Raw genomic sequence first — 15,416 nt, 5'->3', positions numbered from 1 at the left:
TTGTTGTACTTGTGATTGGTCCTTAACACAGCTATAAGATCTTTTTTTTTTCTCTTTTTAACCTAGGAGAGTGTGACCCTAGTGACGACCACCTTTTAAGGTATTCTTAAATTCTACTCGTCCTTAGAGAAAAGAAAAAATCAATGAATTTAATGAACTAGAGTCTAAAGGTGGACAAGTTCTTAAGATCAAATCCATCTGAACTAGAAAAGATTGATGCTTGCATAATCATTGTAGACCCATCACATAAAACCTAGACAGAGAATAGATATGATATAAAATTTAAGATGAAAAATACATTGAAATTATTGACTTTTTAATTTTAGATCATCAAAATTTATTACACTCCTACCATCCTAAAAATAAATTTTTCCTTATATAAGTACATTTGCCATCCTAATAAAATATTTAATATTGCAAACTTATTTTCATAAGTCTTTATGAATAAAATAAAATAAAATTTATTTAAAAAAGAAAGACTTGGGCCAATATAAGGAAGCACCAAGGTAAAGAAACTAGAGATCAGAGAAGACAGAAAAGTTTATAAGAAAAGCCTTTTTCAGAAGGTTCAAAAGAATTACTAAAAACAAATTAGAAGCACCAGGATAAGAAACATGAGAGGAGAGAAGACAGAAAAGCCAAGCCTATAAAGAATGTATATTTTCCTTTGCAATTGTACATATCTGTGATTTAACTTTCAATATTATACCTGATAGGCTCTATTTTTTTTTAAAACACAGTTAGTTATAAGAAAAGAGGATGTTGAGAATAATAATGCCGTTTATCTAGCATACAGGTATTATTAAATATTTTACGAAGTAGCAAGAAATATTAGACATGATAATAAATTCTAAACACCATATTTTCCTCTGTTGTCAAACTCATAGACGAATGTACACAGACAGTTAACTAAACACATTAGACACAAATCTTTAAAAAAACTTATAAAAGATAATGAAAACGACATACATTCATTGATACTTATAACACCCAGAGAAGCTACATACTCCTTGAGCACTATAATTTCAGGATACATTTATATTTTTGGGATGCGAAATGGGAATCACAAATACAATACTTTAATACTAGAATTGAAAGATACAATTATTCTTTGGTAACCATGGAAGTAGGATATAGATAAACATCACAAATAACAATTTCTCAATAAGAAATCAATTGCTCAGGTCCCACCGAGGTTTTTCCTGATAGTATCCACCTCATAGGCGTTAATCTGGAATGCCTTGGCCAAGACTTCGTTGGGAATGGCCGGATTAGACGCAAAAAGAGCCAAAGGAATTATTTGGGCACCAGGAGCTTGACTGTTAAAAGCTCCTATGAGAGAGGCAGTTGTGTCTCCTGTGTTCTGAACAAAGTGTATGAGGGCCTTGGGGAACAGAAAAACATCTCCTGTTTTGATATCTGCAGAGAAGAGCTTGTTGGTAGTGTCTACAAACCCAACGGTGAGATTTCCTTGCAAAACGAAGACGATTTCAGAGGCTCTTGGGTGAGTGTGAGGTGGAACTTCTCCTCCCACACCCACATCTACACGAGCAAACACTACGCCCAAAGTGTTTATTCCAGGAAGCACTTGTGGTGTTGTAAAAACAACACTTGCTCCAAACAGATTGCCTGATGTGTTTCCTTGGTTGCTCAGAATAGATGTGGTAAAATCCTTTGCAGTAGCGTAATTGGGATTCATACAAGGAAACCCATTTATGAAAACTGTGGATGACTTGGTATCAGCTACACAAAAATCCTGCAAAGAATCTGGGTCTGAACTTATTGTGGGCACTAATAAGAGCATTATGAGGGGAAGCACAAAGTATGCCATAGCAGTTATGTGTGCTAATTTCTAACTAGAGAAGAGGATAACAATGAACTTGGAGCTTCTGCATTTGATCGACTGTTTATATAGACTTTTAGAAAGTTCTAAAGAAGAACAAGTCTGCAACTCCGACTTGGAATGAAATAAAGAAGAGTATAATTTGATGGCCGGCCAACAATTTTGGACTGACACGGCCCTGGAATCTCCCGTTCTAGCCTGTTCTCAAAAGTCTCCGGACTTATTTCTAGAAGATTTGATTTCGTTTCGTCTGTAAACGTATGAGATGGTGTAAGAACAGAATTTATGGTGAAACATGACAGTAGTCTTTATGATGAGAAGTCAAAATCTTTCTTATGTATCATCTAGTTATAATTATCATGGTGCATCTGATAACTGACCTTACAAATGTTGTGATATGGTTTTAGAATTTAAAATCTTACATTACAGTTCCATTTTTTTTGAATGTTTCTTTTTAACTTTGTTAATGAAAGTATACTTTTGCTAATGTTAATCTATATTAATCAAATTAATTCTATAAGCAATTGTATATTAATGTAGATTAATTTATTATAGTAGTTAGAATTGATATGTGTGAAAGGAAATATAGAGGAATTGAGTTATTTTTTTAAAATGAGAGAATATTATTTTAATGTAGTGTTGATATATTCATCTTAGTATTAGAAATGAAATATTTTTCTTAGGTGCATCTTGATATTATATTAATTTTGATTTTTTTTTTTTCTTAAATTCATATTATAAATGATTGGTATTGCGTATCCTTCACTCTATAGATTTCTATGTCTACAAATGTCTAAAATTCTAAGGTTTTCTCTTCTATAAGGATGAGTAGTGTTTAAGAGAACACTTTAGTGAAATAATTGGTTTTAATGACAATTGTCTCCGAGGTTAAGCCTTTTGTTTTGAGAAACTTTATGGTTGTGGAAAAGATTAAAGACACAACTCCTTAATAATGCAAATGTCTAAACATGAATCGATGTAGATAGGTTCATTTTAGTGCTTTATTGTGAATAGTCTCTATGATTAATTTTCACTTCAAAATCTAAGGTATTTTATAGGATTGGATATGGATGAATGCATGATGAATGCCTTTCAATGCAAAAAACACTAAATTACTATACTAACATAAACCAAGTAGGATCATACTCATGAATAGAAAAAGTGAGAGTCACTACAACTTGTATAAGAAACTTTTGAATTCTATTGACCAATCCCAAGTTATGTGGCAACCTTTCTACATTTTATAAGATTGACCATTATCAAGGGAATCAGAATAACATGAAAGGAAAGAATGTTTAGTCATGAGGTAATAATAGGTATAATAAATGACAAATACATATGAAGATGGGCAGATAAAAATGAGGTTTGATCTAATATATGAATATATGCGTATGCGGAAATCAGTGAGAAATTAGGAAATGAGTACAAACTTTGACAAGTGAATTTCATTTATTATTTATCAATGCATGATAATTGTTAGCGAAAATATAAAGAATATATAGCTGAAATAAAAAAGAAAAATAATCAAAATTAAACTCTAAAAAATATCTAAATATCTAATTGAGGATTTTTTAATATTTTCTCATGTCACAATACAATATGGATACTCAAATAATCATGCAATGTTTTTGTAGTGTCATCATGATGTATTGATTTTCTTTTTGTATAAATTGAGGAAAAAGAAATAGATTTATGATTTTTCAAATGAGGAGATAAATTGTTGAGAGTAATTCACCTATTCTACTAACTTAAGTTTCTTTTTATTAATTTAATTTTAAAATTCATTTACATGTCTATTTGATTTTTTTAATTTCCTACATTTAAGAATGTGCAATGATTAATTATAGAAGCTATTATTTTGTGAAGGAATAAGTGGAAGAGATTGACTTTAAGAACTATTTAATGTTAAGAGGATAATTGATAAATTATTATATTATTAACTAACTATAATGTTTTTGATTAGGGAAAAAGCGGGTTTTAGATCCAAAACAACCAAGTTACAAACGAAAATTTAAAAATAAGCAGTCTAAGTTCACCAACACTGAAAAGTTATCAAACATACAAAAAGATAGTAGATGAAAGGTTCACTAACTGTGATGTTATTTTAAGTGATAAATATCAAAATTAATTAATTGATACTAAAAATGATTAATTAATAATTAGTTGAATAGTTAATGATAATTGATTAGTTTTTTATTAAGGAACAAATAGGTTTTGAGTGGACCTAAAACCCCTTACAACAAGTCTTGAAGGGACCTAAAACCCTCAGATTTTGAACAGATCCAGAACTTACAGAAGAATGCTGCAACAAAAATCAGCAAAGACTGCCAGCACCCCACCCTCAGCCAAAACGAAAAAATCATTGAAGACCTAGCTGAACAAAGGAGGACAAAGCCATCCTCCAAAAAGCTCAAACAACACCAAGAGATGTCGAAACAAGAAAATACAAGGGTTTTATCAAGGCAACCTTAACCTTCATCAGATACCAATGATTTTTCCAGGCACCCATAAATTGAACATTGAGTTTGAGCAATAATCCCTAAACTACAACCGCTAAATTCTTGATGATAAGCATACATGACCAATCTGGGACCAAAGGGTTTTGAAAGGCTCCCCAAACCTTCATATTGGGTTTTGAATTGGCTCCCAAAACCAACCATTTGAACCCAGTAGAGACAATGCAACTATAAGTCAACACCCAACCAACATAACCCCTTACCACCTCAATATGAAGGAGACCCACCTCAATAGAAGCTGAAGCGAAAGAGACCTCAAGCTGAACCAACCAAACATCGTTCAACCCCACCAAGCAACACCTCCCATATTGTTCAGCAAAAAACATCTCCACTTCGATAGAAGATAGCTCCACCTCAATAAGACTATCCAAAAAAGACCACAAATGTTGAATCAAAAAAATAAACCAACCCAGCCTGGAACTCTCCACCTCAATATGAGAGATCAAAGCCAAGCCAATAGAAATAGTAAATGAAGTCCCGTTAGAATCCATACCAATAGAAAGAGCCCACCTCCATAGGTCCATTGAGAAAAGCCTCAGAAATAAGGACATGAAATGAAAAGCTTTGCACGGAAAAGAACATTGGACCCAAACCATGGATCCCATTGCAACACGCACAGTGATCAAAGGGAAAACCTACCAAAATGAAACCCGAGCTAGAGCCCTCCAACTAACAAAGTCGAGATAGACCAACAAGGAGGGCTATAGATGGCAGAATGGGGACAACCAAGTCTTGAAAAAAGCAGAACAAAGATGGGGGCACACACCCCCAAACATAGAACCAAAGGAAAAAATATAGAGGCAACCTAGATCCACCTCAACCATATTTGCAACATTCTCAACCTTGTCTGCAACACCAACAATATCTTCCCCACTTGAAGTCCAAACCCTCGGGCGTCCTTTGCAAATGCACATGCATTGGCTCCATCTCTTGCACATCTTTAAATCTCTGCACGTCTTCCATTAGGCAAAGACCAAACCAAAAGCCATAGTAGCCAACATGAAGGGGTGGGGGTCTCTCGCATCCTTATTAAGCTTCATCTTTCACTCCCTCAGTGGTAGAGCATCCAAATCTACACCCACCACACCCGCATCTCTCGTAGCTCCTGCCACACGGTCCTCTGCACCCCTTCCGCAGAAAAGGAACCACAATAATAGGAAGAGGGGGAACAAAAGCATCATCTTTGTTTGTGTTATCTCCATCCTCACCGTCCTCAATGCATCCTCCTGCAAGAACCTTCGCAACTCCCGCTCTTCCCATTTCAAAAATTAGTCATAAACCATATGGATGTTATTATATGATTTTTTTAAAAACTAAATTGAATTAATCAATGTGGTGATGTTAGAGTGAATTAACTATGATTAATTAATGTTATACTATGGTTAAATTTAAGTGCCTACAACTATACTAAGTCATTCAATCAAAATGGGTATAAAAGAAAATGAGAATTATTGTGTATATATGTAAATTAAAAAATTATATTTTAGCTCCATTTTGAAATGCATGTGAATTCTAAATGTATATATATGATAATGTAAATAAACACAAACAAACATTGATTTGATGTAAATATCAAAACATGAAGGGATATTAGGGTATACCTAAACTAATAGACCCAAGTGGAAATTGTTGTTTACTCTTTCATCCTTCACACACATACTTATTGGGAACCTAGAAACTCGAGAAAAGATGTATAATATAATGAATGAGCAAAGACAAGCATAATTGTAATATGAATTAATTATAAACAATAATTAGAGAGGAGTGAGTAGGGTTAGAAGAGTTATTCCGTTAAGAAACTAGTAATGACATATTGGGAGCTTAAATTTTATGTGATAAGGACCCATATTGACATGGTATTGAGTGTTTTTTTAATACCCATGATTCTCTACAAGCTCGATAGAGAAGTGTGTTAGTAGTAGAATTTCACCCCTCTTCAAATTTTTGCATTGAAAAAAGCACACAATTAGGGCATCTAGGGACATGTAATAGATGAAATGTAAATGTAAACTTAGTATAAACAAAATTTAATATACAAATTAAATAAGTATTATGTTTACATCATGTAATGTTTTAAGCTACAACTCATATATACTAGCTAGGACTCAAACCTAGGACCTTTCGTTTGCTACTGGCTTTCTCTACCAACTCATCATTAGTCTAGGTGAGGCTTAATTCTAACACCCCACATTAAGATATAACACATGTGCTTGGATTTCATAGTCTAGCTCTAATTCAAACCTATGACCTCTCATTTATGATTGGAGTGCTCTACAAATTGAGCTACTTGTCGCTCTTTGGCCAACCCATCATCACTCTAGGTGTGGCTTATTTCTAGTATAATAATCAAATAAATGATGATTAATGATGGGCATGATAAGCACATATGTCATGAAAATATGAATGTTAGTAAGATAAGGTGATTAGAACTAGATGAAAAAGCTCAAGAAGGCATTATTTATGCATTGCAATTCTTTGACACTCCCACACTCTTCTTCGAAATATGTAAGATTTGAATGCAAAAATTGGTGTCATTGCATGTCATTATGTATGAATTCATTTATTATTCATCATGTTCCATCATAAATGACTTTAAATTAATATTTGGTTCATTTAAAGCATCATCACACATGAATTTACTACTGAAGGTGAGAGTATAGTGCATATTATATAGAAAAATAATATCATATACATCCAAGGGGTGCATTAACTCATAGTCCCCATGAAAAGTGGGAGGTTTTACTTTCTTGGTAAATGCCAAAATATGTGGCATAACCTCCTTACATGAAGATAGGGAAGGAGTTGAGAAAGTTGTCACATAAGACCAAAAGAGGGTGAGAAACCCAACTAATAACTCACTTAGGAAGTAATAAAATAGTGGTTATGAGAGGTGGCACAACAAACCAAAAGAGGGTGTGTAACTCAACTACCATGTGAGGTGGAGAGTTACACATGTAGCTGAAGTATTTTTCCATGTGTCCTCATATTAACCACCCCTAATAACCTAACCAAGATTAATAATATATGTGTAGGAAAAATAAATACCCCCTAACATAAGGAAAATAAAAAACCTACACTAACAAAGCTCCGCCAAGATGCCTCATAATCCTTGGAAATGTATATCTCTTGAGATGAATTCTTAAGTTCTTGAATTACCACTTCACTAAACTCCAAAAGCATAGATCCATTGATTTCTTGGAAAAAACATCTATTTATCATCAAGTTGTTTCTTGATTCTTGAAAGGCTCTAATTCCCAGGATCACACCTCTTAAACTATTTGGGCAACAATCCATATTGAGTTCACCAAGTCTCTTATCTATCTTAAAAAAAGACATCACAATATTTATATTCTTTAACTGTGTTAGCATCAAAAAGAAAAGAAAAAAAACAACACATCCTTCTCATACAAGCATCATCTATAATTGAGAAGATTATTTAAGATGGCAAAAAATCCTCCAAGCACTAGTTCCTCCAAGCTCTAATACAATCATATTGTATTTTATCTATTTAGTATTTGTTTGATTTTTTAGAGGCTTCACTACTTGTAGAGTGAATAAAAATAATGAAAGTAGTATATTTAGCCATGTTTAAATGATAAATATAATAGGTGCTCATTTCATGTGATATTGCACCCATTTACCAAAATATTTCAATAATACATATAAAAAATATGAAAACTCCTTATTGGAGCAACCAAGATCTTCTTATAATCACAAAATCTCTATAAACAAGCAATTTGAAAAATGAGAAATATCATAAGCATGTAATGTAAAATGAACGAATGGTCTTTGTTTATATTAAAGTCACAAAAGAAGAGACGAGAAGATAGGAGTGAAACTTTGACTACCCCTCCAAGTATGAAACAAGTGCAAGACTCTATGGCCAAGTGTTGGGACACTTGGTGAGTCTACATGATGTGAGAAAAAAGTCTAGGTAACCTCTAAGGAAGGTTAATTATAGTGCAAATAGAAATCTACTACGTAGGCTAAAAGCTAAATAGTTTTACAAAACTACTTTTAAAACTAACACCCCCTTAAGAGATAGTTAGGGAGTAGGCTAATCACTGAAAAAAGTGAGTTTCAACAACATGGTGCCCATTATTTTAATTCTTTTCAGGGTCTAAGAAAATGAGACCCTATCTCTCCTATCCTGTTTACCATCATGGCTGATAGTTTTGGGAGATTTATTCAGAAACAAGTTGCCAATGGTTCCTTAAAAGGCCTGAAACCTTCTTCTGCTAGCCCGATCCGTTCTCACCAACAATTTGTGGACGATACTATTTTGATAGGGAGTTCGCTTGTTGGAGAAGCCAGGGTTACTAAGAATATCTTTAGTCTTTATGAGAGAGCTTCAGGACAAATGGTGAGCATAGCTAAAAGTTCTATATTTTTTCTCAACACTCTTGAGGCTAGACAAAAGAATATTGTTGATGTCCTTGGCTGTTTGGTGGGGGTTTTTTCCCTCTACCTATTTGGGATTGCCTTTGGGGCCCAAGCCTCCTGATTCTTTTTGGCTCTCCTTTATTGACAGATTCAATAGGAAATTAGTGGGATGGAAAGTTGCTTTGTTGAGCCAAGCTAGTAAAGTTCAACTTTTGAAATCAACACTTCAAAATCTATCAGTGTATGCATTAAGTTTATTCAAGATCCCCTCTAAGTATGCAGACCTCATTGAGAGAATTCAAAAACACTATATGTGGTTAGGAGTGGAGGAGAGGAAAAGAATCCCTTTGGTGGTGTGTGAGAGTATGTGCAAACCCAAGAGGTTTGGAGGATTGGGTCTTAGGAGTATCAAAATATTTAATTCTACTCTCCTTGCTAAGCAAGTCTGGAGAACTTTTAGTTGCAGATGAGAATGGAACACTTTGTGGCATAACAAGTACCTTCATTATTTTTAAAACTTTCATGTTTTTCTTAATTCCCCATAGCTCCTAGTTGGATCTCATCTTTGGAATAATATCATCAAGGCTAGGGATGTTGCTTTACTAGGGTCTTATTGGAAGTTGGGAAATGGTAGGAGCATTGTCTTTTGGGATGATTGCTAGATTGGTAAGACTTTGCTGGCCTTAGATCTTGTTCTTGGTGTTTTCAAAGAGGAGTTTATTGTCTTATTTGGCTTGAGAGTGGTAGATTATTGGGTTGATGGGGGGTGGGTTAATCTATCCCTGGTTAGTCCTGCCCTTGGCCCACTGCAGTCATCTTTGAATTCCTTTTCTTTGGAGGATTTTAACTCTGAGGATGCTCTGGTGTGGAGCCGTTCTTCTTCTACATCTTTCTCAGTCACCTCAGTAGTGTGTCAGCTTGGTAACTCACCTCCTTCTCCTTGGTGGTCCAAAATATGGATCAAATGTATCTGATTCCAAAAACCAATATCTTTTCCTAGCTTCTTTTCCTGAACAAGATTCTTACCACATATAATCTCTTCACTTGAGAGGTTTTTCTATTCCTTACAGGTGTTATCTTTGTATGAAAGATGTTGAATATGTTGATCACTTATTTTGCATTGCCCTTTCACTATTGATGTTTGGAATCAAGTCTTTCAGCGATGTGAATTATGCTGGATCTTTCTTGAATCGGTTAAGGATCTTATTTTGCAATGGAAGGCGCCTTCTAAGAACCTTATCTTACAAACTCTATGGTATTTTGTGTTTCCTCATGTTGCATGGGGTATTTGGAAAGAGAAGAACAACCGTATTTTCAAGGACTCTTATCTTCAACTTGATATTGTCCTCAAAAAAATAAACTGAGCTATCAATGACAACCTTTCTATTGTGAACCCCTGGTCGAATTTCAATAGTAGATTGGTCTGCAATGACTATGAGCTTAGAGTTGCAAAGGTTTGGGAGGTGCAAGTGGATATCTCTTTGGCCTTGAAATCTAATCCCAAATGCAAAATTGTTAAATCCTAGAGTAGGCCCCCTCAGGGATGGGTCAAGATTAATTTTGATGGGGCGACCAAAGGTAACATTGGGCCAACTAGATGTGGGGGAGTGTTAAGAGATCATAATGGTATGCTCATTTTAGCAGTGGCGCTCCCCTTGGGAACCCATTCCAAGGCCTAAATCTTGCTAGGCAACATAATTTCAAATATGTTTGGATAGAGGAAGATTCTAAAAATATAATACAATATATCAAAGGTAGTTCTAAGTCATCATGGAACGTGGAAGGATGGATAAGTAAGGCTAGGGATATCATAAAATATTTTGAGAAATGTCTTATTTCCCATATTTATAGGGAATCAAATGTTGTGGTTGATTACCTTGCTAATAAAGGTGTTGGTAGTGCAAGACAAGTGACATGGACCAAGGAAGATAGGGTGGAAACTGAATTCAACATGCTAATTTTCCATGATAGAATTCAAGGCAAGATTATTTCCTTTAAGGACAATGAGTAAGGAGGCATCTACTACAAGAACTGATTCTAGAAATATCACCCTCCCTTTCTACTTGGCATGTTCTAGTAGCGGGTGGATTAACTATTGCGCCAAAGTTTGGCACACTTTGTGGGTAGCCATTTTACCTACTTGGGCCTTTCTCCTCAGTTTGTTCGCTGCTAATTTTCTAAGCTCTAGGGTTAATTTCAGAATGGGGGGCATTAGAAAGAAAGTTGAGCCTCTGAATTGTGAGCATGTGAAGAAAAATTAGGACATCTGGAAGCTACTCAAGAAAGGGGGTATTGTTCCTTACATTGAAAGATTGTAGGGAGTTAAAAAAGATGTCACTGGGTATTTTGAAATGCACTGGAGGGATGGGACCATCATCCTGCATGGGGGAAAGGTGACAGTGGATGAAAATTTGATTGCAGAAGTCATAGGCCTTTCTTCTAATGGTATGAAGTACTATAGGGACAAGAAATAGACTGATACTATGGTGGAGAAATTTCTCAAAACTGAGAAGGAAAGGGAGAAGACACTAGTACATTTGGGGCTCAATTTTGATGGCTGTTCGTTAGAATTTTGACTATTTTTCATCGGACTGCCGACAAACGTAGTTGCCGAAAACTTGTAGTTGGAGATTCTGACGGTGCTCACCAATGTCGGAATTCTGACGGTGGCCATGACCGCTCATTAGGCGAGATAATGTCATTCGACATACAACATCCTCATTGGATGTTTCCTGGGTGGACGTCAGAATTCCGACGCCCGTCTGACGAGAGAATGTCGTCGTACATACAACATCCTCATTGGATATTTTGTTGACTGGAGTCAGAATTCCAATGACACCCATGACTCTTCCGATGACAGCCATGGCCGCTTATCCAGCAAGAGAATGTCATCGGGCATACAACATCCTCATCGAATGTTTCCTGGGTGGACGTCAAAATTCCTATGTTTGGATTGTACCCTCACTATATTCTTAATTGTTCTAATGCAAAGTCCATATTAACTCTTCCCAAAGTTTCTTCAGTACTGGTAATGGCTAATACATATTACAAGCCAAGATTTCAAATGCTTCCTTTTTAAAACTATCAAGTCCTATAACTTTGATAAAATTTCTTGACATCCTCGTATATTAGTAGAAACAAACAATTGTTTCTCACCAATGCAATTGTCTTGTCTACTCCAAAGTGCCTTGCTAAACTGCCATGCTTTTCCTTAATTAGAATTTATCTCATTAAACTTCTTGGTATGCACATTTGACTTAAACATCTCATTTTGAATCAAGTAATCTAACTACTTACTTTTATCAATGCTTATTAATTCCTTACATGCCTTTTGTGCCTCTATGAATTTAGGATCGTCTTCATACAAATACTACTATTACCCTAAAGTCCACATCAGACCTAGTGACAACATCCCTCCCTATGGGTTTGAAGTAGTCAAAAGCCAAATTGAACCCACAAGATGCCACCAAATCTCTTGTCCAATTTTCTGTCTCTTGCTCCCTTAAATCTCTGGTAGACATCATTAAACATATTTCATTCATTTGTTCTTACCCCACATGGACTTAAAAGCCTCCCAAACAATTAAATTAAAATTGGGAATAAGCACGAAAATAAAATAACTATTCAGTTTCATAAAAAAAGGACCAAATATAAAATCAAGTTCAAGAATTACTCTTTATCAGCAATATGAATAGCAGCTACCAAGTCAACCTGCACATAAATGAAAACCATATTAGGGCTGCTAGAAAATTTTAATTATAAAAATTTCAGATATATAAAAATTAAGAAGAAATTATATTTCACTATGAGCTGAAAAGACGAATTATATTTTCAAATATGAAAATCAAACTAATTTTCTTTTAAACACAAGAATGATAATTCTTTAACCTAGAAACTGGGCTGAAGAATCGACCACAGTAATTTTTTGTGATAACTAACAATCACAGTCTGCAAATCCTCTCCATCAATTTCATTTTTACGGAGCTTGGTAAAATCTGCCAAAGAACTAAATTCTGGAAGTTTTTCGATGTAAATATTTTTTCCATTTTTATCTTCAGTCGATTCAAACCAATTCGAAAATTCTCTTACCACAAGCAATTTTATCAACTAGAAGAGCAATAATGTAAAGAAAGGAGCAACTAGAAGAGCCTAACTTTTCAACTCACAACTTAGCAAACAAGCTTACCTTGATAAGACCAGTATTTTTGTCCACTTCATACTTCACTTTACTTCTCTTACTAATTTCCACAACCTAGAGTATTAGAGAAAACATTTTAGTCGCTTAAATATCAAAGAATAGAAAACATGTAGCCAGTGACCAAAAATTAACATTTGAATATCAATATCAATATCAATATCAATATCAATATCAATTTCTTAATGAATATTTGCAATGAAAGTATGGTGCTAAATTTCAATTGTTTAATTCAATCCTAAGAATCATTTCATAGGTCAAGAAGTATGCAAATAACTGTGGCTACCGCCAGGATCAAGTAATAACTTAAACATTGAATGATGGGAAGGTTCTCCAACCAAAAACAACATGTTTGTGGAGCATATTTTCAAGTAGATTTATTTAGACAATCATTTATTCAAGAATAACATTTGCCAAATAATTTTAACAGGAGCAAGGCATACGACCCCAAAGAGTAAAGAAAGAAAGAATGAAGTCACACAATGCAATATGTACTTACACAATTAAAAATTGCAGGAGCTTCAGGTCCTCCATCCAGATGTTCAACATAAAGGGGTTAAATGATGTATCTAAATATAAAAACAAAGTAAAACCATGAATTACCAATAATTCCCGTCTTACAGGTACATGAGAAACAACATTAAAATGCACTTCTTTTCTGGTCTGAAAAGAATACGTGAAGATACCACAAGAAAAAGAACACCCATATTTTTTTTAAAACCAGACAATTATTGGAAATTAGGGGATAACAAAAGGGAGTTAGATTCTAGGAATCCCATACAGATTTGAAATAAACCTTGTTTATTGGCAACCAGAGTGTTTACATAAGAAGATAATGGTACACATGCAGTGTAAATACTCCCAGCCTTCAACTTATTCATACATATAAATTATAGCAGGCAAACATTGAGTAATCATTAGCATACACAACTGTGACATTATCCAAACCATCCAACATCACCCTATAATTGAATGCTACTAAAATAAGACTGTATATGCAAACATCTTAATGTGCAAGTATCTAAGCTAGAGTATTAATTAGATGTTCGTATAAACATAAATGAGAAAAAAGAAGATGGACCTTACCAATCTTGAGATCATGCCAAGGATGTGCAACTACAGACCTCCGAGACATGGATGAAATAATTCTTTCATTCAAAGGTGGATGAGGAGGGTGTGAATCCTTAGTTTCATTGCTTGCAACATTGGTACTGTGGGTAGTCATTGTTGAATCCTATGACATGAGATTCTTTGTGTTCACCTATTTTGTCTTTGAAGAAAGATATTACTTAAGCAGATTCCCTGTTCACCCAGTGGAAAGGGGAACAAGTAAACCCAAGCCTCTGATTACACTTTTGATTAACAACAATCAACCAATGATTGAGCTTAAATTTAAATAGATCTTGCATGGAATAATAGTATTTTATATATGTCACTACCTGCTAATTGATACAAGAACCATATTCTAAGTATTTACTTTCAATAAATAGTGAGTAAAAAGGAAAATGATGTAACTAATTGAGCTGAAAATTTGTAACTCTCAAGCAAGAGGGGAAACAAGCAGGTCCGGGTCATAATTATGCACAAAACAATTAAACTTTCATGAGCCAATTAAATATATGGTACATTTCATTACCTACTGAGATGGAAAATTGTTCATAAATGGCACAAGTTCTAAATATATATTTTAAGTTTAACAAACAGGGCAAAAAACAAGTAAAAAGAAATAAAACGTAATTAATTTAGCTAAAAATGAATATATTTCATAATTAACAAGCAACAGAAGAAACAAGGATGTCTAGGTCATAATTACATGCAAAACAATTAAAGTTTCATTTCATATTTCTGACTACCAATGCCAAGAAGATCAACAATTATAAATTATAATGACTTTACTATTTGGAAAACTCTTCAATATAAATATAAAATATCATCCTCTTTCAACAAGATTTGGTTTTACAAAATGATTTGTTGAATAATAAAGAAGCTACATGTATATGATCCAGATGGAAAAAAGTGCAACAAGAGAGATAACAGATCTAGATTGAAGGGTTGAGATTGAAGGATTGGTTAGAGGATAAGAACAAAATCACTATCAAACAACAATAAAGACAAAGAAACACTATGCATGCACCATGAAAAGAGCATCTTGAAGTATGATTTCAGACCTCAAGAACACCTATTGAAAATCACACACAGAAAAATGACAAGGTTGCATTCATAAGAACCCAAGGAATAGTAAGGAACAACCTTGCATCTTTTGAGACTTCTATTACAGTGAGTTGATAGACTTAAGTACAAAACCTTCTACAAACATCTTCAAGGTTTCAGTTTCAAGGCACAAACACAATCTAGAATTAGTCACAAAATACTGTACAAGCTATCAAATAGGAAAAAAGAATAGTCTCTGCCGAAGACAAAACACTAAAAATGAAAGACTATGCTAGAATAGCAACAATACTATTACCAAAAGAGATCA

General features: G+C 34.3%; 1 protein-coding gene across 1 annotated transcript; it reads right to left on the bottom strand.

Annotated features, from left to right (window-relative positions):
* Positions 1 to 1,180: 1,180 nt before the first annotated feature.
* Positions 1,181 to 1,831, bottom strand: LOC131026797 (germin-like protein 5-1). Its single transcript, XM_057956776.1, has one exon. It carries the CDS (start codon positions 1,829 to 1,831, stop codon positions 1,181 to 1,183), a length of 651 nt encoding a protein of 216 aa, XP_057812759.1.
* Between the last annotated feature and the right edge of the window lie 13,585 nt (positions 1,832 to 15,416).

This window comes from Cryptomeria japonica, chromosome 1 (genome assembly GCF_030272615.1).
Source record: "Cryptomeria japonica chromosome 1, Sugi_1.0, whole genome shotgun sequence".
NCBI classification, from domain to species: domain Eukaryota; kingdom Viridiplantae; phylum Streptophyta; class Pinopsida; order Cupressales; family Cupressaceae; genus Cryptomeria; species Cryptomeria japonica.
The sequence above is the reverse complement of the archived record's forward strand: the minus strand, read 5'-3'. Positions and strand labels throughout refer to the sequence as shown.